Raw genomic sequence first — 27,249 nt, 5'->3', positions numbered from 1 at the left:
GATAAACGTAGCTTGGAAACTAATGTACTGGGGGTTCAAAGTCAAATCAATCCCTCTAAAAGTGATGAACCAGTTTTGTCACTAAAGAAAAAAAATGACTTTTTGGTATTCAAATTGGTTGCGGAAAACTTTGAATACATTTGAAACAACCTGACAATGTGAAACTAGCCTTTTAATTGTCAATTTTATAAAATATAAGTATTTTTGATGAAAATTTAATATTCAAACTAAGATGTGCTGTAAATACAAAACACTAGATTTTGAGGACTTGGAGAAAAAGAATATAGGATATCTTATTACAGAAATCACTTTGATGTATATAAAAAAGACCACTGAATACCTCAGTTATATACAATTTTTACTTGTGAATTATCTCTTAGTAAAAGCTGGATAATCATCATCATGTTAAAAAAGTAATATTTTGAGTATATTGGTTTAGATAAAATATATATTGAAGTTAATTTTACTAGTTTCTTTTAAAAAATGTGGCCACTGCTAGGTGCAGTGGCACACACCCGTAATCCCAGTGGCTCAAGAGGCTGAAGCAGAAGGATCACGAGTTCAAAGCCAGCCTCAGCAATAGCAAGGTGCTAAGCAACTTAATGAGACCCTGTCTCTAAATAAAAATAAAAAGGAGTGGGGATGTGGCTCAGTGGTTGAGTGCTCCTGAGTTCAATCCCCAGTAGTAACCCCCCCTTCACTAAATAAATAAATAAAAATATGGACACTAGTGGATTTAAAATTACTTATGTGGCTTACATTATGTTTCTAATGGACAGTAGAGACACACAAAAACACCACAGCACCCATCATGGTATATTGTAATGGCTCTGAGAGAAAAGTAGGATTTCATGTGAGCACAAAGCGTAGCTACCAAGTCATCTTGGAATGAGTGGAGGGTAGTCACATTAGACCTTCGCTATAAAAATACTAGGCCATCTGCTGAAGTAATAGATAGTAATGACTGACTCATAATGGCTATTCCAATATTTATAGAACATTTCCCATCCAGGGCCAATATTCGCATTTGGGTTACACCACCACTATTTGTGTTTTAGGCATAAGTTCCTGATTTACAAACTATGCAAAGCTAAGAGAGGTGAATGGTATAGGTTAATCTCAGCAGAATTGAACTAACCTCAGAGTGATACTATTCAGAACCACAGATCACAGGCATTCACTATGGAATGTATATACTAAGGATACATGATGTTCTATGAAAGCAAGTTGTTAGAGGTGGGAGGTATGAGCTGGTCAGCATTATTTAGTAATAATAATTGGATTTATGATTTGCCCCTGATTTCAGTCTTGGAGTTTCAATGATTCAGGTGTGTCATGGAGCCAAATGTGTCTTTGGGACCAGCTCACCCAAAGAGCCCTCTACTATGAGATGACATTAGCGTTCTTGGAATCCAGGTGCTTGGCAGGCACACCAGGGAAGGTTTGAGACTTACAGACTAAGGGTGTCCTGTACAACCCAGATTGGGGAGGACAAAAAAGTTGGCACATGGAATCTCTTAGCCCCTCTGGGTTGCATGTCTAGCTCCTGGAATTCTGAGGCCATATCCCTTGCGTGTAATAAAATTGTTCCATGAGGATAAACTGTTTGTGCGCTGTGAATCTGCTCAGCAATCAAATACTTAAGGAGACCAAATGTGTAATTCCTGCAAGAGTTCATACACTGCTCACCTCCCAGAACTAGGGGAAGCAGTGTGTAAGAATGGCTAATGTCTAAACTCTGAAGTCCACCTGCCTGGCCTCAAATCAAAGCCTCTTCCTTTGCCAGTTGAGTCTTGAATGAATTACTTCATCCATAAAATGGGGATTTGACAGTGCCACATCAAGGGATTCCATGAGGTCACACTTACGTGAGTTTTATAAATATATCCAGCACAGAATAGCACTCAGTAAGTGCTTACCACAGTTAGCAAATTGTATCTTTAGAAACCCAAGAAGCAAATTTCTAGGAGGTTTTTTTGTTGAACCCCCCCCCTTATGAAATTAAAAAGTACTTGCTGAGATAAGAAAGAGGGAGGCTGATCACTAATCTATTTTTCCTTTTTGCTAGACAGAAAATTAAGACATGAAGCTATCTTGTCAAAGCTACAAGGTAGCATTAAGATCAGAAGGGATTTAAAAGAACGTTCTGAAAATCAGGACTAGTATTACAGAATAAAAGGTCTTATTCTAGTTCCTTTTATTTTATTTTATTTTTTTTATTTATTTATTGTTGGTAGTTCAAAACATTACATCTATTTTGATATATTTCACCGTTTGATTCAAAAGGGTTATGAACTCCCATTTTTACCCCGTATACAGATTGCTGAATCACATCAGTTACATCAATTACATTTCCATTGATTTACCTAATGCCATTCTAGTGTCTGATGAATTCTGCTCTCTATCCTATTCTCTACTATCCCCCCTCCCCTCCCCTCCCCTCTTCTCTCTCAACCCCCTTTACTGTAAAACACTTCTTCCACTTGTATTATTTTTTCCTTACCCCTCACTTCCTCTTGTATGTAATTTTGCATAACCCTGAGGATCACCATCCCTTTCCATGCAATTTCCCTTCTCTCTCCCTTTCCCTCCCCCCTCTCATCTCTATTAATGTTGATCTTCTTCTCCTGTTCTTCGTCCCTACTCTGTCCTTAGTTGCTTCCCTTATATCAAAGAAGTCATTTGGCATTTGTTTTTTAAGGATTGGCTAGCTTCACTTAGCATAATCTGTTCTAATGCCATCCATTTCCCTCCGAATTCTATGATTTTGTCATTTCTTAATGCAGAGTAATACTCCATTGTGTATAAATGCCACATTTTTTTATCCATTCATCTATTGAAGGGCATCTAGGTTGGTTCCACAATCTTGCTATCGTGAATTGTGCTGCTATGAACATCGATGTAGCAGTGTCCCTGTAGCATGCTCTTATTAGGTCTTTGGGGAATAGACCGAGAAGGGGAATAGCTGGAATATCATATGGAATAATAAAAGACCCAGAATAGCAAAAACAATGCTAAGCAGGAAGTGTGAATCAGATGGGATAGCGATACCAGACTTCAAACTATACTACAGAGCAATAGTAACAAAAACAGCATGGTACTGGTACCAAAACAGGCGGGTGGACCAATGGTACAGAATAGAGGACACAGAAACCAATCCACAAAACTACATCTATCTTATATTTGATAAAGGGGCTAAAAGCATGCAATGGAGGAAGGATAGCATCTTCAACAAATGGTGCTGGGAAAACTGGAAATCCATTTGCATCAAAATGAAACTGAATCTCTTTCTCTCGCCATGCACAAAAGTTAACTCAAAATGGATCAAGGAGCTTGATATCAAAACAGAGACACGGCGTCTGATAGAAGAAAAAGTTGGCTACGATCTACATACTGTGGGGTCGGGCTCCAAATTCCTCAATAGGACACCCATAGCGCAAGAGTTAACAACTAGAATTAACAAATGGGACTTACTCAAACTAAAAAGTTTTTTCTCTAGTTCCTTTTATAGTTTCCCTTGGGGATTTCACCTTCTTCAAAACTTAGCCAATAGTACCAACATCGATGCTCTTTCAGCTTTGACCTTTGCTCTAGGGCTAGTTCCACAACCCAACTGCTCACAGGAATGGTTCTACCAGAGACTGGACAAGGAGGACAGTTGAATGTCTTTTCTTTTCCCCATGCCATTTCCTCCCACCTGTCTCCACTCCCACGTTTCCATAGGTAGGTAAATCTATGTGAGCCATCAGTGCAGGGCTGGGCCTGTGTGCCCTGGATTCCCCCCTCGCCCTCTCCCTGCTCTGTTCTATGTAGAGGGCCACAGGCAGATGGCCTCTGCAGGTGGCAATTCCCAGGCCATGTGGATGGGTCTCTTCTAAGTTCCCCAGTGAAGACACTGGCTTGCATTTGGATATGGGGAGGAAGGGAGAAGCCAAGTAGTTTCTCCTGCTTCTTTCTGCCTTGATCAGTAACCCTAGCAGTGGAAGCATCTCTGGTGACAGAGATGGGCCAGACTTGCCATCATTCTAGCCTCCACAGGTTATCCCAAACCTGGGCTGGGGTAAAATCACCTTCATCTTCTGTCTGTTGCTGATGTTGATCACTGTCCCTTGTGTGATTTTTCAGCAAATTCTTACATTAAATTTCCTGTGTTAAAAATCATAAGTTGGGGGCTGGGGTTGTGGCTCAGTGGTAGCATGCCTAGCATGCATGAGGCACTGGGTTCAATTCTCAGCACCACATAAAAATAAAATAAAGATATTGTATCCACCTAAAACTAAAAACAATAAATATTTTTTAAAAATCATAAGTTGGTTATGTTTTCCCAGTGGGTCCTTGATGGTGCAGTAGGCATGTGACAATCCAGGCAGAGTTTCTGCTGCTTCCACTACTCTGCTCTCTGCAATATGGTGTTGGGGAAGAGAGCTAGATATGCAACCCAGGGGGACTGAAAGATCCCATGTGCAAGCTTTTCTGTCCTCCCCAACAAGAGAGGTGGAACTGGGCCGTTTAATACAAGTTCCCTTCAGGTGAGAGGGGGATGGGAGATGATATTTCTCAAGTCTAGCTACATGTATGTGGAATCATTTGCCCTAACTTTTTAACATACTCTATCTGGGCTCTTAACTTGTCTGTAGTGGGTAGTTTATAAACCTCCCTGGGTAGTTCTAATGTATGTGTTGGGTTGAGAAATACTTCCCTAGGTAATAATAAAAGGCAGAAGATTGATATGATTTTCAGAGAAACAAGAGTGTAGGACATAGGATCCCACCTATAGTTTTTGGAGCATGTGTGAATACTGGGGGTGGGGGGTGCAGGGAGAAGAGACAGAGACAGGGGAAAGCAATGAGATGAAATTGTCAACAATGATGGTGATGAAAAAAATCTACGACTTGACATAAAGAGAAGGAGAAATATGAATATTAGACTGAAAAAGGTGAAGGGGATCAAAATTTGCCACCTGAGTACCAAATTGGCATATTGACTGCTGCTGACCTGTGGAAAAATCAGCAATCTCTCCTGCACCAGAGGACAGAAAACCACAGCCACTTCAGAACCATGTGGAGGTTCTCCATAAAACCTTTCTCACTGGCTCAATTTACCTGGGCAAGGTCTGGAATGGGCAGGATGGGAGATCACAATAGGAGGGAAAAAGGCGGGGGGACTATTAACACCCTCAGGGCAGAGAAAAAAGATCCAAAGAGCATATTGCAAAAACTTCAAAACCACGAGGGGGGTCTTACTATAATATAGAAAATAAAAATTGAGTTTCAATTAGTCCTTAAATTTGGTTGCAAGAAATCTTAGAAGACATCATAGCCCAAGTTCCTCAATTTGCAAGTAAAAAACTTGGGGTCAGAGAAAATTATCAATTGGCTCACTGGCCGGTGAATGGCACAGTAAGAACTGGAACCCAGGTGGGTAAATTCTCTAAATCTGTGCTTCTCCGAATGTGTGATCCAGCAGCACCAGCAAGCCCTGGGAAGGTGTTAGAAATGCAGAGTCTCAGGCCCACCCAGAGATGCTTTCAGCACCTGCATTTTAACCACATTCTCAGGTAATTTGTATGCATGTCACAATTTGAGAGTTACTGTTCTAGACCACACGGATTCCTCTGGGGCTGTCTGTTTACTCACAGCCAGGGACAGGGTGGAGATTTTTCTCTATTCCTTGAGTATCACCTTCCTTGCAACCTTGGGCAGAAGCAAATGTCAGAACTCATAAAACACAGGAAGGGAATTCATAAGGTGTTGAAGGAGTATTGTGATATTGATTTTTTAAGTCTGTAACTTAAAAACATCTTAATTAGAGGCTTGGAACATAGAAAGAACTCAATAAGGATGTATTAAGCAAATGAATAAAATTTTGTCAAATTTGGAAAAGGACTTTAAAGACAGAGAGTTTTGACCTTCAATTTAGCACATTTTTTTGAGCATCTAATATGTACTAGGTGCTGGGTTAACATGGAGATACATATATGTAACTAACTCATACGCTGAGAAGCTCATGGAGGGTGGGCAAGCTTTTGGAAGGTGTGCTCCTAGACAGCAAGGACTTATCTTCCCCCTTCTCCCTTTGGATGTGCTCTGCACACAGGGATATGCATTGCCAAGCTTCACAAGTATCGTTTTAATAGGAAGCTTTCCACACCCTGTTCATCCAGTGGGGATTGTTGAGTGATGGTTGTGGATTGAGACATAAGGACTTGGCTTCTCAACCTCTGTACTCTTGGATCTCTTCCCCTGGGATTTGGAAACCCTTCTTATCTAATCTCTCTACACTCTCACCATCTGCCCTTGGTCTGCAGAGTGCTGAGTCTAAGGCGATTTGATGAGCTGCTTCCCTGGGGTAAAAGCCCTCTGTGGCTTCGCTCAGCTGCTGTTTGACTTCCTGGTCCTCTCACTACAAGATGCCTCATCCCTGAACTGTCTGAGTAGCTGTGCTGAAAGTTATCCTTGAGTTTATCTTGAGTTGAAAGTTCTATTATCACTTCCTGAGCTGGGCCAACACCCAGCTCCACTTCTTCACTGTGGCTGAGACTTGGAAACAGAAAAAAGAGGGAGAGAGGTCATCAAAAGCTACTTCTTTTTTTCTGTGGAAAGAGACTTTAGCCAAAAACCAATGAGAGAAAAGGAAATAAAGGTTTCGATGGCTCTGTTTGGTGTTCAGAGCAGGGAGTACTGTCCAGCAGAAGGACTCTGGCTGTAAAGACAACATAGCCTCTTGTTTCCAAATAGTGATTACAATGTTGCTGCTGCTGATGTTGTTAGTCAACATTATTAAACTCCTATGAATGTGCCAGGCACACTGCTGCCTACTATAGCAATGATCCTAAGACAGATCATTGTGATTTCACTTAATCTCAACATCCTCATGAGATAGGTCCTGCCCCCATGTAGTTTTAATAAACCAATTCTGCAGGAAACCCAAGAGGATGAAAATAAAGGAAAGAAATAAAGCTGAAATTCATTCAGTGTGAATTCTACAACAAACTCCACCCTAGGATTTCTTGTGTAATGTAGGTGAGAGAAAAGACAGAGGGGGAAAGCTGAAAATTGTTAAAAACAGAGTTTTGTGGCATTTCACCTGGCCCATTCCCATCTTCTTCTCCCAAGTTCTTTGTAGTCACTGGAGGAGACGAGTGAATCTGCAGATCCTTAGAGGGCTCATCTCCAGAGAACTGGCATAGTTTGACCTGTCTAGCAGCTTTCTAGAAAAGTCCCATTCACAGGGCTTGTGCCTATTTGACTAAACTTGGAGTGTCTCAGTGGGAAAAGCCCTAGTCCCAGGATGTTTGTTGAAAAAAATAGCCTCTTTGCCTGAGGAAGTGATACCAGTTATGAGAAAAAGAAGCCTTGCCAAAAAACTTAAAAGCTCAAAGGGAAGATCTGAGAAATGAGATGTCCATTGAGGCTTTGAAAACCCTCTGACATATGCCTGGGTTTTGAAGGGCATTCTTATGAGCGGGGCTATGTGCATGGCTGGGAAGGAAAGGCCCTAATCTCTCCTCTCTGGCTATCTTTGAGGTCCTGCACTCATAAGGATAAAAGCAATGGCAGAGTTGTGAACTGCTGGGGTACTAAAGGTATGCTCAAACTTTCATGAAACCCTTGGCAAAGGACCAGCAACTTTCTGATTGAAGGAAATCTCTGTCATTCATTAACTAACTGCTAAGAGCTACCTAGCTGAGACTCTAGTATCTTTCGTTACACAGAATGTAGACCATATAGATTGAGTTCAGGTAATACACTAAACAAATGGCAAGCACAATACACAGCAGACAAGAAGGTAGACAATCAGACAATCTGATTTCCAGAGCTTCGATATTACATTATTTAAGCATCCAGTTTTCAACACAATTTACTTCTTTGAAAAGACCAACAGAGTTGGTAAACCTGGACTAGCCAGTCCAACCAAGGGGGTGGGTGGAAGACACAATTTATTAAAGTTCAGAGAAAAAGAAGGGATATCATTACGAATGTTTCAGAAATTAGCAGAATGATAAGCGAATACTATGAATAAGTATATGCCAACAAGTTAAATGATTTAAAGGAATGGACAAATTCCTAGAAAGACAAACTACTAAAACTGACTCAAGAAGAAATAGAAAATTTAAATAGACCTATAAAAAGTGAAAAATTTGAATTAGCCATTTCTGGCTTTACTGGTGAATTATACCCAACATTTGCATGAATTAACAGAATTCCTTCCCAAACTCTTCTAAAATAATAATAATAATAATAATAATAATAATAATAGACAAGGAAATACTTCCTAACTTGTTCTAAGAGTACAGTATTGTCCTGATATGACAACTAGGCAAAGATATCACTGAAAAACTATAGGCCACTACCTTATGAGTGCAGAAACAAAAATCCTCAATAAACAATCACTAAACTGAATCTAGCAACATATAAAGGAATTATACACTATGGCCAAGTGGGAATTACTCCAAGAATGTAAGCTTGGTTTAACATTAAAAAATAAATGTGATACACCACACTAATATAGTAAAAGACTAACAAAACTCTTTGATCATCTCATTCACATAGAGAAAGCATTTGACAAAACCCAACACTCTTTCATAATAAGAAACACAAAACAAAATAGGAATAGGATGGAACTTTCCTTCTGATAAAGGGCATCTATGAAAACCCAATAGCTAACATCAGTCAATGGTGAAAGACTGAAAGCGCTTCCCTTTAGATAAGAAAAAAAGACCAGGATGTCTGCTCTCACCACTTCTTGTTAACATGGTTAATAAACTATCCTAAGGTTCATATGGAATGCAAGGGACTGAGAAAAACAAAGACTAAGAGAAACATTGAAGGATATGATGGTCAGTTTTATGTGTTAACTTGGGCAAGATATAGTCCCTAGTTATTCAGGAAATACCAGTCTGGCTGTTATCGTAAAAGTACTTTATAAATGTGATTAACATCTACAGTCAAGTGGATGTAGGAGGTCATCCTGATGATCTGAGTAGATCTGAGCCAAAGGGTCTTAGAACAGAACTGAAGCTTCCTACCTGTGGACTACAACGTGAGCAGCTTTCTGAGACTGTCTAGCCTGTTTATTTGACATTTGGCCCCAGGACTTCAAACATGGCTTACCAGTCCACACAAGCACATAAACCAATTCTTTGCTCTCTCTCTCTCTAAATATATATATATATATATATATATATATATATATATATATATATATATACACACACACACACACACACACACACACACTGGGATTTGAACCTGAGGACACTTTATCACTAAGCCAAATTACTAGTCCTTTTATTTTATTTGAGACAGGGTCTTACTATAGGGCCTTGCTAAGTTGCTGAGGCTGGCCTCCAACTTGTGATACTCCTGCCTTAGCCTCCTGAGCCACTAGGATTACAGGAGTGTGATACCCTAGTGGAATACTGACTGATACAGAGAACTTATTTTCTGACTTCAAAACTTAATACAAACCTAGAGTAAGCAAGAATGTGTGAAATTAGCATAAGGATGGTATAGAATCAAGAGTCCAGACATAAGCACATATATTTATGGTTAATTGGTTTTAACAGGGTGTCAAGGCAATCCAAAATAATCCACAGAATAGTCTTTTCAACAACACAAAGGGGGTGGGGACAAATGGATACTCACACACAAACAAATGAATCTGAGCTCTCACACTACACACAACAATTAACTCAAAATGAACCAAAAATCTAAGCATGAGAGCTGAAACTTGAAAACTAAAACACTAAGAAGAAAATCTACCTGTAAATCTTTGAGGTCTTGTATGAGGTAAGGGTGTCTCAAAAGCACAAAAGACAAAAGAAAAAATCATGAGTTAGACTTCATCAAAATTAAAACCATTTGTGTTTTGAAGAACACTACAAAGAAAATAAGAAAGGCAATCCTTTGACAGGAAATCTTTGTGAATCATATATCTGATAGGGTATGTATCCTCAATACATAAAGAGCTCTTACAACTCAAAAATAACATGACAAAAACTCAAGTAAATCATAAACAAAAAATTTGAACAGCTATTTTTCCAGAGACATACAAATGACCAATAAGTGCATGAAAAGGTCTCAGTATCCTTAGTCATTAGGAAAATGAACATCAAAACCATAAGAGACCACTTCATTCCCACTAAGATGACCAAAATAGGTACATAGATAAATAAATAATGGCTGCATAAAAAACTAAGTAAACTTATTTATTTATTTTGTGGCACTGGGGATTGGACCCAGTGCTGCATGTAGGCTAGGAAAACATTCCACAGACCCAGGCCTACATCCTTGGGCCTTTTCAGATTTTAAGAAAGGGTCTCACTGAGTTATCCAGGCTGGTCTGGAACTTTCAATCCTCCTGTCTCAGTCACTTAAGGAACTGAGATTGGAGGCCTGTTATACTATGCCCAATTTATATAAATACATTTTTGAAAAAGGAAAAAAGCATTAGAGAAGATGTGAAAAAGTTCAGATGTCTATACGTTCTTTCTGAGAAATGAAATGGTTCAGACCCTTTGGAAAATAGCTTCGCAGTTCCTCAAAATGTTAGACATAGAGACATCAAATGCTACAAGAACTCTACTCCAAGGTATATATCTAACAGATTCAAAACATACACTCCACAGAAACTTGTATGTAAGTAGTAATTGCAACATTATCCAGGATGAGAAAAAGGAGAAGGAAACCAAATGTCCATGAACAGATAAACAAATGTGGTAAAACTATACAATGAACTATTATTCAGCCATGAAAAGGATGAAGTATGATACATTCTATAATGGGGACGAACCTCTAAAACACATGCTAAGTGACAGAAGCCAGCCACAACAATGAGCATAATATGGTTCTATTTATATGAAAGAGCTAGAATAGGCAAATTTAGAGAGACAGAATTTAAGTTAGAATTAACCACAGGCTGAAGCAGTTTAGTTTTGAAATAGTGAATATGTTTTAAAATAAGATAGCAGCAAGGGTTGCATAACTGTAAAAATACTGAACTGCACACTTTGAAAGGGTAAATTTTATGATGAAACTGTACCTCAGTGAAACAGTTTTTTAAAAAGAAAGAAAGAATGAAAAGAGAAAAGAAGAAGAGAAAGGGAAGGTATCTGTTCTAGACCCACATTTTTTAAAAAAAATAAAATAAATTTATTAAGAGCAAGAACACATGGGACTGTCTGTATCTTGGAGGACTTGGTCCTCCAAGCTGGCATAACCTCAGACATTCACTCATGGGACTCAGCTGTTCCCGCCCCAGGGAACACTTTTCTATGCCTTGTGCCACTGTTGTGGAACAAAAGGTGATGTGATGGATAGTGTGAAGATTTTTATCTATTGTTTCACTGCCAGAGTGGGACAGGGACACTGTTTCCAGCACAGAAAAGACGGCAGAGGCAGAAACACTGCAATAAGAGATAAGTTAATCAAGTTGGGGGATTCTTCCTCCAGTTCAAACACAATCGATTTTGCATGATAAACTTATTTCCAGTATTGCCCAGCATCTATTGATCCTCTTGTTTTTTTACACTCAAATTGTGCTTCTGAACGTTCTTATAAATTAGAATAAGAAACTCAGCAAGAGTTTCACATGGCTGAGAAAATTTTGTAATGTTAAGAGTCATGGGTTGAATCATGTCACCCTAAATTAGTGTGTGGATGTGCAAACCCCCAGTGCCTCAGAATGTGACCTTACCTGGAAATGGTTTCTTTACACAGGTAATCAAGTTAAAAAGAGATCTACAAAGTGGATCCTAACACCTATGTATCACTGGTGTTTATTTTTTTTAAAAAGAGGGTTATTTTGAAACATGCACGAGGCAGAAGAACATGTGAACCTCAAAGCTGAGAATGAAGTGATGCATGAACAAGCTGGTAAAGGCCCCAAGGTGCTGACAAACCAAGAATAAAAGAAGATCCTTCCTGCTCCCTCAGAAGAACCAACCCTGCCAGCATCTTGATTGTGGATTTCTAACCTCAGTTTCTACTGTTTTAGCCATGCAGTTTATGACACCTTGAAAACCAACAATTAAATAATTCTTATTATAGTAATGTGCCCCATAATGATGCTTTGGTCAATGACAGTCTTGTTCATGAGTGTAGTCCCATAAGATTATGACGGGGCCCAAACCTCCTATTGCTTAGAGGGTCTCAGCACAACCTGTTATTCACGTGTGTGTGGTATTGCTGATGTGCACACACCTACTGTGCTGACTGCTGTTTAAAAGCTAGCATGTAAAGTGGTATGTGGCATATCATGAGAAGAAATATTGATGCTGCTGGTTTATGTACTTATGAAACTATCTGTTGTCACTTTAGACTGTGCTCCCCCTTCTTATCAAAAAGGTTTATTGTAAGTGTGCTGTTACCTTGGCTGCAGTCTCATATGTGTCTTATTTGTTGTGTGTCCTGATTGCAGCAGGAGGCCACATCAAGCGACTGATCTATAACACACAGATTTGTGTAATTAAATTATCTGGAGCTTACTTAACAATGAGATTGCCTGACTTGGAGTTTCTCAGAGTGTATCCTCCCTGATAAGTGACACATGACTGTCCTCTTAAATTTGTACACAATGGGGTAACATGTCGGCATGTTATGATTATTGAAATCTTTTGTATATTCTGTAATAATGATTATTCATCATATATTATTCCATTTCTCTGTTTGAACTTGGTATATAAAATTCTTCACTTCTCAGAAGAAGATATACAAGTGATCAACAAATATATGAAAAAGTGTTCAACATCTTTAGTAATTAGAGAAATGCAAATCAAAACTATACCAAGATTTCATCTCACTCCAGTCAGAATGGCAGTTATCAAGAATATAAGCAATAAAAAGTGTTGGCGAGGATGTGGGAAAAAGGTACACTCTTGCATTGCTGGTGGGACTACAAATTGGTGCAACCACTATGGAAAGCAGTGTGGAGATTCCTCAGAAAACTTGGAATAAAGCCACCATTTGATCCAACTATCCCACTCCTCAGTCTATACCCAAAGGACTTAAAATCAGCATAGTATAGTGACATAGCCACACCAATGTTTATAGCAGCTGAATTCACAATAGCTGAACTGTGGAACCAACCTAGATGCCCATCAATAGATGAATGGATAAAGAAACTGTGATACATATACACAATGAAATATTACTCAGCACTAAAAGAGAATAAAATTATGGCATTTGCAGGTAAATGGATGGAATTGGAGAATATTATGCTAAGTGAAGTAAGCCAATCCCAAAAAACTAAAGGCTGAATATATTCACTGATTAGTGGATGCTGATCTATGGTGGTTGAGGGGCATGGGAAGAATGGAGGAACTTTGGATTGGGCAAAGGGGAGGGTAGGGAGGGGTTATGGGGGCAGGAAAGATGGTGGAATGAGATGAATACCATTACCCTAGGTATATGTATGATAGCACCAATGGTGTGTCTCTACATTGTGTACAATCAGGTTATTGAAATGTTATTCTCCATTTGTGTACAATGAATTGAAATGCATTCTGTACATGTACAACTAAGTAGAACAAATAAAAAAATAAAAAATTCTTATTTCCAAATTTAAGTATCACCTTAGGAATTTTTCTGGTACAGTTGCTACTGACTGAGAGAAGTGAAGTTTCTCCCAATGAAAATTGGTATTAAAAAGTAAGAATTATAAAAACTGGAAAAAGTTTGTCCTATTTGGCATTGTTGTCAATAGAGCATACACTATATAAACATCTTGTATAGAATAACGTAGGTATTACTTTTGCTGAAATGAAGGCAAAAATTTCTATGGAATGAATACATAACCATCAATAAATTATATATAGTATTTTGGCCCATGAACAGAATACCCAGACATATAAAGTGATGATTAGTCACTTTTGAAAACTGCTGGCTTTCAATCATAGAAAAACAGTAACTTTACATAATGACATTTTTCTTTTATTTTGTTATTATGAAGGTGTATTTGTCAACATGGGAGGATAGAACATATTTCATTTAACAGTTTTGCTAGCTTGATTTAACCTTTTAAATATTTAGATATGTGGTATGTGAGTCTCCACTTGTATTCATGCCCCAGGCCCTATAATTGTTAGGGGTGGGCCAGGAACTAGTAATGACAGTAGAAATAAAGCCTGAAGCTATGAACAGAAGCCGAACTAAAATCTGAAATTTGCTTCTACTCTAAGAGCATCCTGAGCACTTCATGAGAAAACCCCACCGATACAGTCCCTTCGTAGCCAGTGACCGTAGTCCAAGGGCTCTCGGCTCCTGCCAGGTTTCATACACCTGATACATTTTACTGATGTCCTGATTTTCTGACTGCTAGGTTGTGGCAGGGACAGTCTTTTTTTTTTTTTTTTTTTTTCCCCACTAGTAATTCTGTGGCACTTTCAAATAAACAGCAATTTATAATTGCATTTCACTCTTATTTTGGAAAAAGTAGCATAAGATTTAACAGAAGGCCTTCTGAGGGATCCTTGATGTTGTGATATTCTCCAAGGCTCTCATTTTGTTCACGTCTGCCATCCACTTTTAGTGAGGTTTGGCTTCTAACTGAGGGCTATGAGGACAGGGATGGGAACTAGCATTCTATCTGAGATTAGGGGTGGGCCAGGAACTAGCAATGACAGCACAAATAAAGCCTGAAGTCATGAGCAGATGCCAAACTAAATTCACAGGGTAAGTGGTGATGGTTGGGGGGGGGGGGTCGGGAAAGCAGGCACACCACGAATTCCTAAAGGAAAGAAACCAAGAGCATCAAAATGCCAACGAGGAATGCAATTAAGATGGAGACCAGCCTGCAAAAAGCCCCATGGGATTTCCAACTTAGATTGCATTTTGGCGTTAAGTCCCTCCGAGCAAAGGTGGTAACTGTACACTACATGCTATTGCTCACTAAGTGATGGATAAATGGACAGCAAACATGTAGCAGAGGTGCTGGATTGGTAGCAGACACTTCCAGTTGTCAACAGGCATCTTTAAGAAATTGTAATACCTACTCTATGGACATCAGTTCACAAAACTGTTAAACTCTGTCTAAAATGAAAAAACATGAGAGGCTTAAGGTTCATCAGAACGATGGCAGCAAAGAAAGAGCAAACACTTCCAGAAATAAGGAAATGTAAATGTTTAACAAGTAACTTTGATTACAACAAATAACTGATGCAGATTGAGCAGGCAGGAAGTCCAGGGCTCAACAGGAAAGGCAGATTAGAGAACCACATTAATCAGCTTGTGATGCAGATTATCAACCACACTTGAAACACAGATTAATAGGAACAAATAAGGTACCAGGGTGGGAAGCATTTTTACAGCCAGTAACAGAAGTTTTAATCTTTGTTTAAATAAGACTTCAAAAGGATTCCACATATAACCTAGGGAGAGATTTTTTGGGGAAAAAAAAAAAACCTTCCAAAAATGTAAGGCAAAGTGACCAAACTTCCAACCTTTTCTAAAATCAAGCAACACTTTCTACCTGGGCAAGCAGAATATAATTAGCGCTCGGCTGATTTTAAAGACTTTTAACGGCCTTTAACTGCTGTTGAAGTAGCAGAACAGTGTGGCTGAAGGCCAATGTTTGTTTTTACCCATTACCTATTTTATTAATGGGATTGTGGGCCACTGGGCCTCAAGGAACACACCAATGTATTAAAATACCCCACACTGTAATTAAGTGGCACAGAGGGGATTAGAGCAAGCTCAGCGGCTCTTCCATTTGCCATGGGTGTGGTCCAGGCCAGACATGTTGGTGTTCTCAGGATGGACCCAGGGAATTCTGCTTCAGATAATACAAAATATGGAGGAGACTTTCTTGCAGAGCAAAGGTTTGAATAATTAGGTCTTTCTCTCCAAATAAAATATAGTTAAGGAAAAAATGTCCCAAGAGGATACTTTCAGAGTGGAAGATGAACATCCCTTAAGCAAGAATAAATGGAGTCTTTTATCTTTTGAAGAAAGGGAGTCTTTAGACTCCATTAAAAGGGTCTCAGAATGACTCCAAATTCCACAAAACTCTCTATCCAAGTATGGGGCTTCCGTCCCTTATGTGAACTAGAACTTCTAGTTCTTTGAAGGGAATAAAAAATAAAGTGATCACTTAATTTTTGCCCTGTTCAATAATATAAAGTATCAGAATGCTTACAGTATGTACAACAGACCCTTTAAGCTGGAGTAAAGTTTCCTAAGCCAGCACCCTGTCATTTTTTGTTTGATTTTTACCGAGTCCATTGTTGCCACTAAATGTTAGATTCATCTTAAAATAGTAAATGTAATAAGATTTGTTGCTTTGATCATTCAGATTCCACATTACCACACTTAAGATTACTGCCAATGCTGGTCTCCTGTGAATCTTCATACCAGAGTAAAAGCAAAATGGAATGACATTTGAAAACATAGTGTTTGGGCCCAAGCAGGGAACAACATTGCCTTTGCCCTAGAAACCAATGAGGAAATGCTAAGAAACGACAGAAAAGGAGACTCAAAGTACTTACGAGGAACCTGGACTTGCGGTGGGAGGGGGTCCTGAAGAAATGAAAGAAAAACAAAAGAAATAGTCAGTTGGATAATTGGAGGGTGAGTGTGGGTACAATCAAACCATTGCAAATTAAAGTTCTCAACCACCTAGAGGGGATATTTATTTTTCTGGGATTTATTATTTGACTCCAGCTCCCCTCTCCAACCACCTCTGTGAACAAAAGCATAGCAATGAGAACATATCTCTATTCCACAATTCAGGGGCTGAAAAATGCTAAAAGACGAGCCGACAGAGTGCATCTTCAGATGGGCAGGTAGCTTCCAATAGAAGGCTGAGTGACTGCATGAGGATGTCAATTGCAAAAGCAAGAGGGGGCTTCCCGTCTCTGAGGAAGCTGCATGGAAGAAGGGCATGCTCACTGCCATGCTCCCGGCTTTCAGGACAGGAGCATCCTTGCTGAGAAGAAGAGCTCTGAGGCATGGTGGTTTGTAGTCAGGGTGTTAGGATCAGACAGAACTGGACCCCATTCCTGCTCTGCTCTTTACTAACTGCACAATCCTAAATATGCTAATTAACTACTGGGCCATGAATTATTTATCTGCAAATTGGGTACAGCTCTGCTAGGTTTAGGACTGCACTACCATCTAGTGCTTACTTCCTTCTTCCTTGCCCTGGTGGACTCTGGTTGTCCTAGCACATTGGGCTTGGGTCAAAGACCATCCCCAGTAGGAGGCTGCTTACCAAACTTGACAAACAAGACTCCAGTGGTGGACACCACCTTCTTGCCATTTGTTGCCACACACTGGAAGTAGCCTGTATCTGTGGTGTCGAGGTTTCTGATCCTCAGCCTCGAGCCATAGTTGGTTGCCCGGAAGGAGATTCTCCGGGGCTCCTGGACCACAGGCGCATCATTTTTGAACCAGCGAATAGTGGGAGGTGGATTTCCAGAGACTTTGCAGTGCAGTTCCGCTGTCTGTCCCAGGGACGTGGTGATGTTATTCATTGGTTCATCCAGGGTCAGATAAGAATCTGTGACACAAGGGAGAAGGAAGGAAGTGAGAGGGCTGGAGAGAACCTCTTAGCAACCTGAATGGATTCCACTGTTGGAGTCACAGAGAGGCAGAAGAGGGGAAGCACGTGGAGAAAGCAGAGGATTGAAGCAGTGGCATTAACCAAGACCATGACTGCTAACCTTCCATCCACAGGGCCTGCTGCTTGGAGGGAAATTTATTACTAATCAGAATATAAAACTCAAAGTCCTCAAATAACTACATGGTACCCATGGATAAATGTACTTTTTAAGATAAGACAAGATAAGTGCTGGAGAGGATGTGGGGCAAAAGGTACACTCATACACTGCTGGTGGGACTGCAAATTGGTGCAGCCAATTTGGAAAGCAGTATGGAGATTCCTTGGAAAACTGGGAATGGAACCACCATTTGACCCAGCTATTCCTCTTCTCAGACTATATACCCAAAGGACCTAAAAAAAACCCTGCATATTACAAGGACACAGCCACATCAATGTTTATAGCAGCACAATTCACAATAGCTAAACTGTGGAGCCAACCTAGATGTCCTTCAGTGGATGAATGGATAAAAAAAATGTGGCATTTATACACAATAGAATATTACTCAACAATAAAAAATAATAAGATCATGGCATTTGCAGGGAAATGGATAGCATTTGAGCAGATTATGCTAAGTGAAGTTAGCCAATCCCAAAAAAACAAATCTTGAATGTCTTCTCTGATATAAGGGGGGTGATTCAAAATGGGGTTGGGAGGGAGAGCAAGAGAGGAAGATTACCTCTAGATAGGGAATAAGGGTGGGAGGGAAAGGGAGGGAGAAGGGGAATAGCATGGATGGTGAAAGGAGACCCTCATCATTATACAAAATGCATGTATGAAGATGTGAATTTGGTGTCAACATACCTTATATATAATCAGAGATATGATAAATTATGGTATAATGGTGTATTAAGAATTGTAATGCAAAATAAATAAATAAATAAAATCATAAAAAAGATAATACAAAATGAACCTTTGTGTTTCAGATTATAAAAATAATGCATGCTCCTCGTTGCAAATTCCAACAGAAGAACGGGGGCGGCGGGGGGGGGGGATAAAATTTACCTAAAATAATTTCTACTCTAAACTTACATCTTTTTTAACCTCTGGCAAACAGACTTCCGGTTTCGCCACTTTTTTAAAAATATTTTTTTAGTTGTAGATGGACACAATATTTTATTTACTTATTTTTATGTGGTGCTGAGGATTGAACTAAGTGCCTCATACATGTGAGGCAAGAGCTCTGCCACTGAGCCATAATCCCAGCTCCCCCTGCCCCCAGCTTGGCCACTTTTGTTAACAAACAAATCATCAAAAGCTAGAAAAAAGGGGCTGGGGGTTGTAGTTCAACGGTGGAGTGCTTACCTAGCACAAGCGAGGCCCTGGGTTCGATCCTCAGCACCACACACAAATAAAATAAATAAAACAAAGATATTGTGTCCAACTACAACTAAATATTAAAAAAAAAAAAAACCTAGAAAAAGCAGGAGCAACACATTTAGATCTACATGGCACAAGATTGAGAAATGTGCCTGAAACCTTCCCGAACTGAGGGGTGCTTAACAAATGAGCCACATTCCCACACCCCCCTTTTTAATATACTTTTATTTAAAGATAGGGTCTTCTTAAGTTGCTAAGTGCATTGCTAAGTTGCTGAGGTTGGCTTTGAACTCATGATCCTCCTGCCTCAGCCTCCTAAGCCACTGAGATTACAGGCATGTGCCCTGCCTCCAGCTAATGCTCCTTCTTGACAGAACATCAGTGTCCCACAAACTACCCTGAAGTCTTTTGTAGTCAATCCCTGCTCTCAAACACATCCTCCCTCCTATCCCCATGGCAACTACTGTTCTAATTTCTATCATCATAATTAATTTGCTTATGCCAGGATCTCATATAAATGGAATCATGCTATAATTGTGTTTGGCTTCTTCTGTGATTTTGTTGCATCAAAGATTTTAACAATGAAATAAGTTATATTTAGGATTATTCTTCAATAAATACTGTTTTAAAAATCATACTAAATATTAGTTGTGGAACCCAGAGGCAAAGAAAATAATTTGAAATTAGATTTACTATTTTAAAAAATTGCTTGCTCTTCACATATATGCAGTTTCCTTTGGTTTTGTCTTTCCTGACCACGCATCCTTGGGTAGATTCTCTGTCATACTTTCCCACCATTCACTGCTCTCTGTCCATCCCTAGCCCCAAACCTGGGATGCTTGTTAAGCAGTTGCCTTCATTGCAAGCAGCTTACAAGGCAGGCCACAGAAGGTTCTAGTCCCCCCTCCCCATGCATCACAGAGCCCAGCAGCGTCCAGCAACTCCCTGCAGGGATGGACGTGTTTTATGAGCTGCAGTGACTGGCAGCCTCTAATCACACATGGCTTACAGAGCTCATGAAATATGGTTAGAGGACAGAGGAACCAGATTTTTAAACATAAACAGCCACAAGTGGCTAGTGGCTACTGTATCGAACAGCACAGTTGAAACAGTAAATTTGTTGCATTTAATGGAAATTTATTGGAAAATAACATTTTCGAGCTCCTTAACTGGGTGATTTAATTACTTGAATGCCTATAAAATGAGTTCATAAATGCTAAAAATAAATGATTCATTATTTGCTTTCATTTTCCACCAACAAATTGGGAAGGGGTGTTGCTAAAATCTGCCGCATGTGTGAATGGCACTTACCGGGTGCATGTGGTGGAAAAGAGACTAAGCATGACCATCATTCACTGTGTTACCATAACAATAGTTTTCATCTCACCTAAGCCAGTGAATAATTATTTCTCACCACACACAATCATGGTTCCATAAATGATTTTGCTAATGCCTTGCTTTCTTAATATATATTCTGATCTCTAGCTTAGAGCATGTTTCTATAAGAAAACTATAATTTCATATATCATAATATGCACATATGTATGCATATGAATCGTACATATATATGATGCTATATATATATACTATTTTGTACTTATTATACTTATCTTTTCAATCCGTGAATCTGTTTGTTCATGAATATAATCACACATGATCTTTAGATGTTTTGAGATATGCCCAGAAGGTAGGGAGTTATTATTACAGCTTTAAACTCCAACGGATGCTTTGATAATGTATAACTACACACTCTCTGTAGAGAGAAATGTAGACATAGCAATCACATAATACCAATATAAGCGTAGTTATTAATTTTCCATTGGATAGATTCTGGAATTTAATTGGCTGGGTGTGAATCTCTGGTCTTCCTCCTGCCTATCTGTGTGAACCTGGGCAAGTTATTTAACCTCTCAGTACCTCAGTTTAGCCAACTGAAAAATAGGAATTACAGGGTTCCACCTGGCAAAACCGTTGGTGAAAGATTAAATCAGGTGACGCCGTAAAGCACTTAAAACCAGTGTTTGGTGAAACATAAGCACTCAGAAATGTTAATCAATGTTGCTACTATCATTTTTATAATAATAACCTCTACATAATGGCAGATTACATAATGTTTTCATGGCCTCCATCCCCTGTTATCCTCTAATGTCTGGGTCAGTAGGAAAGGCACATTAATTGACCAGGATTCCCAGTTGTAGATGAGAAAATTCTGACTCAAGAGATAAACTAACTCGCCTGTGATCACACAGCCAACTGCCCAAAGATTCCATCACCAATGGCCTTCAGTTCTCAGCTTGGCCTCACACCTATATGAAATCCAAGGGAGGCAGCCGCCCAAACAGCAGCAATAACAGAGGGCCTTGTGATGCTGCCACATGTGGAGGGTTTATTTTTGTATTTACCAACATGGTAACTCTGCGAGGGAGACTTGCTATTGCTGCTTTAGGAGGAGGAAACCTGGGATTAGAGAGGGGAAGTGACTTTCTCAAGGTCTTCTGGCCAAACTAAGGTCCATTTCACATCTTTTTGGTTCCACCATCTGGCTCTTCCCGCTTCATCAAACTGCTTTGGTACTTGAGCCCCACCTAGGGCTGGGCACAGAGCTGGGATTGCTGCCTAACTCAGGCTGGAACCCAACACACAGCCACTCCCAGGCCAGGGTTCTTCCCCTACCTCCAGGGGTCTGAGTTTCAGCCATGTTTCCAATGGGTGTTTCAGTGCCCCTCCGGGGGCCAGGAATCTTGCCTGATCTGCTCTGTTCTGTATCCATATTACACCCATCTAAAAACAAAAAGAGGGGTGCAGGGCAACTGGAAACCAGTGTGTTTCCGGAAAGAACAAAGGAAACATAAACAGATCTCTGTGTTTACTGAGCAATGGAGCCTTGCCACAATTGGAGATTTGGTCTTGACTTCTTCCCAACATAGAAGAAGATTGGCATTTGTTGGCCATCTGTAGCTACTCACTTAGCACGCAGGACTAACAAATGGTCTGCTCCTCAGCTGGGCAAAGACCAGAAGCATCAGAACAGCATTTTGCCTAAACGACAGGAAGGCATTCTGTGCCGGGAATAAAATAAAGTGAAAACGCATGTCTGCATCCCTGCTCTCTTTCTTGTTGTTAACGAGCCCTTGGCCAGGATCCATTCTCTTCCCACAACCAGCTGGAACGTCGGTGGCAGCCTCGTGGGCCATGCTAGGGGCCCAACTCTAGTCTTATCCAAAGCTCAGTGTGACCATTGCAGACTCTGATCTAGCTGTTCCTTTCAGAGAACACCTAGGCTTGACCTGCACACTGGACTCAAATACCAGTTCTGCCCCTAGTAGCTGTGGGGGTCCCATAGCCACTTCACCTCCTTGGGCTTTGCATTTGTTGTCTATTGCTGGGGTCTCTGGGGGTCTGCCCCTTCTGGGGGAAGTTTGTATTTCCACGTGGGCAGAACCATTAAATGACAGGCAATAGGTGCCTGCGGAACCTGAATATAAGACAATGCCATTTGGCCCTACATTTGAATCTGGCTGTTTGTAATTTTTTCTGGTGGTTTGATACCTCTGACAATGTGTGCTTGGGTTGTGGTACATTTCTGATCCCTTTCCCCCTTCTTTCTTAGACTATAAATATTGACGTGTCAGACTTGTGGGTGGGAGGTGGGATATAATCTAGCTTGAGAGAAAAAGTCTCAGTTCAATTGACTCCACCTATAGTTGTATGTCCCTGAACTAACTCTGTCTCCTGGTGGCAATACCAGTGGTAATGACAAATGGTACTTATTATCACAGCAGGTGCTGTTACGAAAATTTTACAGATGAGAAATTCAAGGCAGAGAGGGTAAGAAGTTGTTCAAGATCACACAGACACTAAGAAGACATGAGATTTCAAATTATTTTGGCTCCAGAGTGCATGCTCTAGAACAGAAATTCCAGAATCTTTCAGTCAGTCTCAGGATTTTAGTATGTAAAATACTGAAGACCCCAAAGAGAAAATCTTAAATTTTAAGATTTTATTTTAATAACCCCAACTTAAAATAAATATTTTAATGAAAGCAACTGTACTTTCCACACACATACAATAGGGAGATGAATGGCATGATTTTTATACTGTAGCAAATGTAGTATTTGCTTTTAGAGCAGAGACTACTGTATTCTCCTGGATTAACATTCAGGCTGTGGAGATAAATTGTATTTGTTGAAGAAAATCTTGACTTCCCACATTTGAAAAAGGCAGAAGCATTTTAACAGCCTTTTAGATAATTTAGGATGCTGTTCTTTGATACTACACCAAAATTCGACAAGGGGTAGTTTCTTAAATTGCCAGGTGAAATCTAAACCATATCAATGAACATTTCATACTTCATTACATTAAAAAGGACTGATTTATCTTGCACTTTGAATGCATCACCAATCCATGTATGGTTTTGAAACAGAAAGTGTTATCTGTTAAAAAACATAAGATCACTTATATATATATGTATCTCACATGTGGACACATTTAATTATATAATATAGAAAAGTCACATACATCAATATCATTAATGACATCAGACAAGATTAGGAAGTGATGAAGTTCATGGTGATAGCTAAAAGTTTTCCAAACTTCTATTTTTTGCTTGAAAGGTCAAATTTTATTGCTGGCAACGAATGCTATCTGTTTCCTTGAAGTGGCAGGCTCATTTGGTTAAATCTCAAGAATAACTAAACATAGTTTGTTAGTCATTCCTTCAAGTAAAAAGGGTCTAGTTCCGCTCAAAACTCAAGTGCTTTTCTTTGAGATCCTCATTGTACTGGTTCCTCAGGAGTCAGCTAGAGATCTTTACGTAAGCTTCCCATTCTGCCATATGCAATACTAAAGAGACATTCTCCAGGGTCGAGACTTAATAAAATCAATAAATTTTGCTGCTTTGTTGAAGACATTCTAAAGTGCAATTGACTTTTTGTTTTATTTTAACTGCAGGTGGATAGCAATGGAGAAGATGACCACTGGTGTGGCACAGTTTGGTGCCACTGTCTTGATACGCACTAAGGCCCCCGCTGTTTTGTGCACCATTGCTTTGCACGTCAGGACGTGTACACTGCATCAGAGGATGTAAGACCTACTCCAAAGCTCATAGTTAATAAGAGGCAAAGCCAGGATCTGGACTTCAAGTCCAGTGTTCTTCCCATCACACTCTAAGCTGCCCTTTACTGCCCTTCCACCTTCTAGTCTGGTCTGAAATTCTTAAGAGCAAGACAGTTTAGCTCAAGCCTTGAGCATTTTAAGTCAGAGAGAAGAAAGGGGTGATTTCTAAACAAGCAGTTTGGGCTCTGGGAGAGTCCCAAATGACTGTGTCCTATATGGGCAAAAATTTGAGACTCCAAATAAAAAAAATCAGTATTTTTTTAAAAAGTAGGAAAATGAAATGCCAGTATCCTTTTAATGCCACCATTTCCCCCACTCACAAAAAGTTAGAAAGCTAACACCACTCCCCCATCCTCCCCCTCCTCCTCCTGCTGCTTCTTCTTCTAATTTATGAAGATTGGGTACTGTTCAGAACATCTCACGTACATCATCTTATTTAAACTTGAGAACACACCTGTGAGATAGGCACTGTTATTACCCTCATTTTAGAGATAAAAAAGCTGAGTCTATAGCCAAACTACCTTGAATGCATCTAATTTCATCTGATCTCAGAAGCTAAGCAGGGTCGGGCCTGGTTAGTCCTTAGATGGGAAACCAATTGGGAATATGGGATACTATAGGCTTCGGGCTGGGGACAGTTGGTAAAGTGCTTGTCTCACATGCACAAGGCCCTAGGTTCAATCCTCAGCACCATCCTCCCCCGCCCCCCCCCCGCAAAAAAAAAAAAAAAAAAAAAAACTCTGAGATACAGAAGTGTTCATACATCCAGAAAGTGGTAGAATCAGGACACAAATTCAGGCCCTCTGGACACCAGAAACCATACAATTACCTGATGCCCCATTTCTCAATAAACACAGATTATAGTCTTTCACTGTGCTTTCCATCACTGTAACCAGGACTACAAATATTCTTGCCCTTTTTATAAATCCACCCAGCACGTGACAATACCCACCGGTACTAGAAACAAGTAAATCACCACTAGTTACTTATGACGTAACTAGAAGTCACCATAGAGAATGAGCTTTTTAAATACAGCCCAGGCATCCTGTATCCTGAGACTTAATCAACCTAAAAAGTGAACTGCAAGAAAAAAGAAGTTAGTTTATGAGTTCTTCGGGAATTGAGACACCATTTCCTCTTTTTTTCCTTTCTATATTCCTCCCAGAGCTCCATGTGTTATTGTAAACTTTGTAGGCATTTAATAAATGCTGGTTGATTAAGTAAATGGAAGGCTCAAGTGAATTTCAGGCAAATTAGCTTTGGAGACACCCCATTTATTACGGTCCTGCTTGACAAGACGTCACATCCACAGGTCCACAAATCCCTCCCAACATTTATTACTTAATTTTCAAAGTGCCCTTCCATCTTCCCTCGGGATGGAGGCAGGGCCAAGAGTTCTAGTCCCATTTTGACAGGTGAAAGAAACTTGAGATATAAAAAGTTGAATGGGGCGTTGCCATGACAATGCAGCCAGTCAGGCAAGGGGCAGGGTGCAATTAGGCTTAGGGCCTGGGCCTGGGTATCAAGAGGGGCACATGCCAAAATGCTAGCCTCCTACATGACCTCTCCCTCTTACAGAGGGAGGAGGCTCCTGACATGAAATAAAATGCTTAGCTAAACACAAAGGAAGGCTGCCAAACACAGTTAGGTCATCGCATTTGACTCTGGGAGAACATTTTGTTCATGCTATCAACCTGCGTTCACTTTCGGTACACTTCACCATAAATTCTTCTGACTCACTATCTTGGGAAATATTTTTTATCTTAATAAACTCAATGCAAAGCATAATCTAAATCAGCTTGTGCATTCTTGAGTCAGAGCCACAAGCTGCGTTTAATAAAAATCAGCCGAAGTGGCAGGAGACTTCTGAATAACCACAGTTCATTATCCGTTGAGGGGTGTCTGAGCCTGTGGAACCTCAGGTAAGAGAAAAGGAGGAGGTAAACTGGCTACAGGGTGGAAGCCCAGGACAGCTGCATGATCCCATTTGCAGGAGCTTAGTTCTTGAGGGTCAGCCACCTTGGAGGTGCTATTTATAAGAACAGACTATTGGGCTGGGGATGGAGCTCAGCAGTAGAGCACTAACCTAGCATGTGCAAATCTTGGGTTCAGATCCCCATCACCATTAGAATAAATAAAAATAGGGTAACTAAGAACATGGGCTCTGGAGCTGGGATGCTTGGCTTCATATCCAAGCTCTATCTTTTACTTTCTGTCACTTGACCTCTAAGCTTCAGTTGGCCCAACTGGAAAATGGGGCTAATAATTGTACTTATCCATGAGAGATGCTGTGGAAGTTAAATGAGATAATCTATCTCTGGAACACTAAAAGTGTTCCAAGTTTTTTTTTTTTTTTTTTTTAAATACTCTGACTTGTGGGTTCCACCTGCAATCCAAGCATAAGCATAAAAACATGCTCCCCAAATCATTCTCCCACGGAAAAACACTTGGTCACAGTGATAAAGCTACCATTTTCTAACCACGGACTCTTGCCCAAAGCCCTGTAACTATTTATTCCTCAAAAATTGCCCGGAGATTTCTCCCGGACAATCCCCTGGGTCCACAAGAAGGACCAGTGCAAAGGCATGTTACCGAAGGCCATGTGACTGATAAGGAGTGAAACTGCCTTTCTAACCCAGAGGTCAGCTGGAACTTTCCAGATTCCAATTGTCCCTAGCCAGGCCCAGAGAGAGCACAATGGAGATACATACTTTCTGGCTGAGCAAAGCTGCCGTTGACCTGGGCATATGATGGTTCAAAGTGAAAAGAAGTGCCAGGCTGGGTCCGGGACCGCCACTCAATTTTCCCGAGAACATAAATACAAATGCCTCAAGCTGGGCTTGAGCTAATGACCTCTGTATAATAGCTGTGGGTTTACTGAAGGCCCATTGGATCAGACAACAGATGGCAGAGGACGCAGGGAACACACACCACATCAGAAAAAGTTCTGCAAAGGTACACTTAGACCCAAACACCCTATAAATCTCAACTAATGGGGAAATAGAGCAGCCTTTGTGGGTCTTTCTTTAGGAAGCCCACTCAATACCCAGAGCCACTCACAGGAGTTTAAGAAAACTTTGCTACCTGAGGGGTTTGTTTTAATGAATAGGTATTTTTACAAGTAGACCAATTGTATGTAAATGGACTCTTAATAGCTTAAGGAAACTGCCTTTTCCTCTTAAGTCCTTAAGATCCATGCAGAAAAAGAATGACTGGAC

General features: G+C 40.1%; 1 protein-coding gene across 1 annotated transcript in view; it reads right to left on the bottom strand.

Annotated features, from left to right (window-relative positions):
* The window catches only part of Ror1 (receptor tyrosine kinase like orphan receptor 1), a 163,162-nt gene that overhangs the window by 104,008 nt on the left and 31,905 nt on the right, over nt 1–27,249 (bottom strand). Inside the window, exons 3-4 of the mRNA XM_077791550.1 lie at nt 17,209–17,496; nt 16,484–16,514 (exon numbers count right to left, since the gene is read on the bottom strand). Coding sequence (XP_077647676.1) covers nt 16,484–16,514; nt 17,209–17,496 — 319 coding nt within the window. The remainder of the gene's footprint in view (nt 1–16,483; nt 16,515–17,208; nt 17,497–27,249) is intronic.

Source organism: Urocitellus parryii, chromosome 11 (genome assembly GCF_045843805.1).
Source record: "Urocitellus parryii isolate mUroPar1 chromosome 11, mUroPar1.hap1, whole genome shotgun sequence".
In the NCBI taxonomy this organism is placed as follows: domain Eukaryota; kingdom Metazoa; phylum Chordata; class Mammalia; order Rodentia; family Sciuridae; genus Urocitellus; species Urocitellus parryii.
The sequence above is the reverse complement of the archived record's forward strand: the minus strand, read 5'-3'. Positions and strand labels throughout refer to the sequence as shown.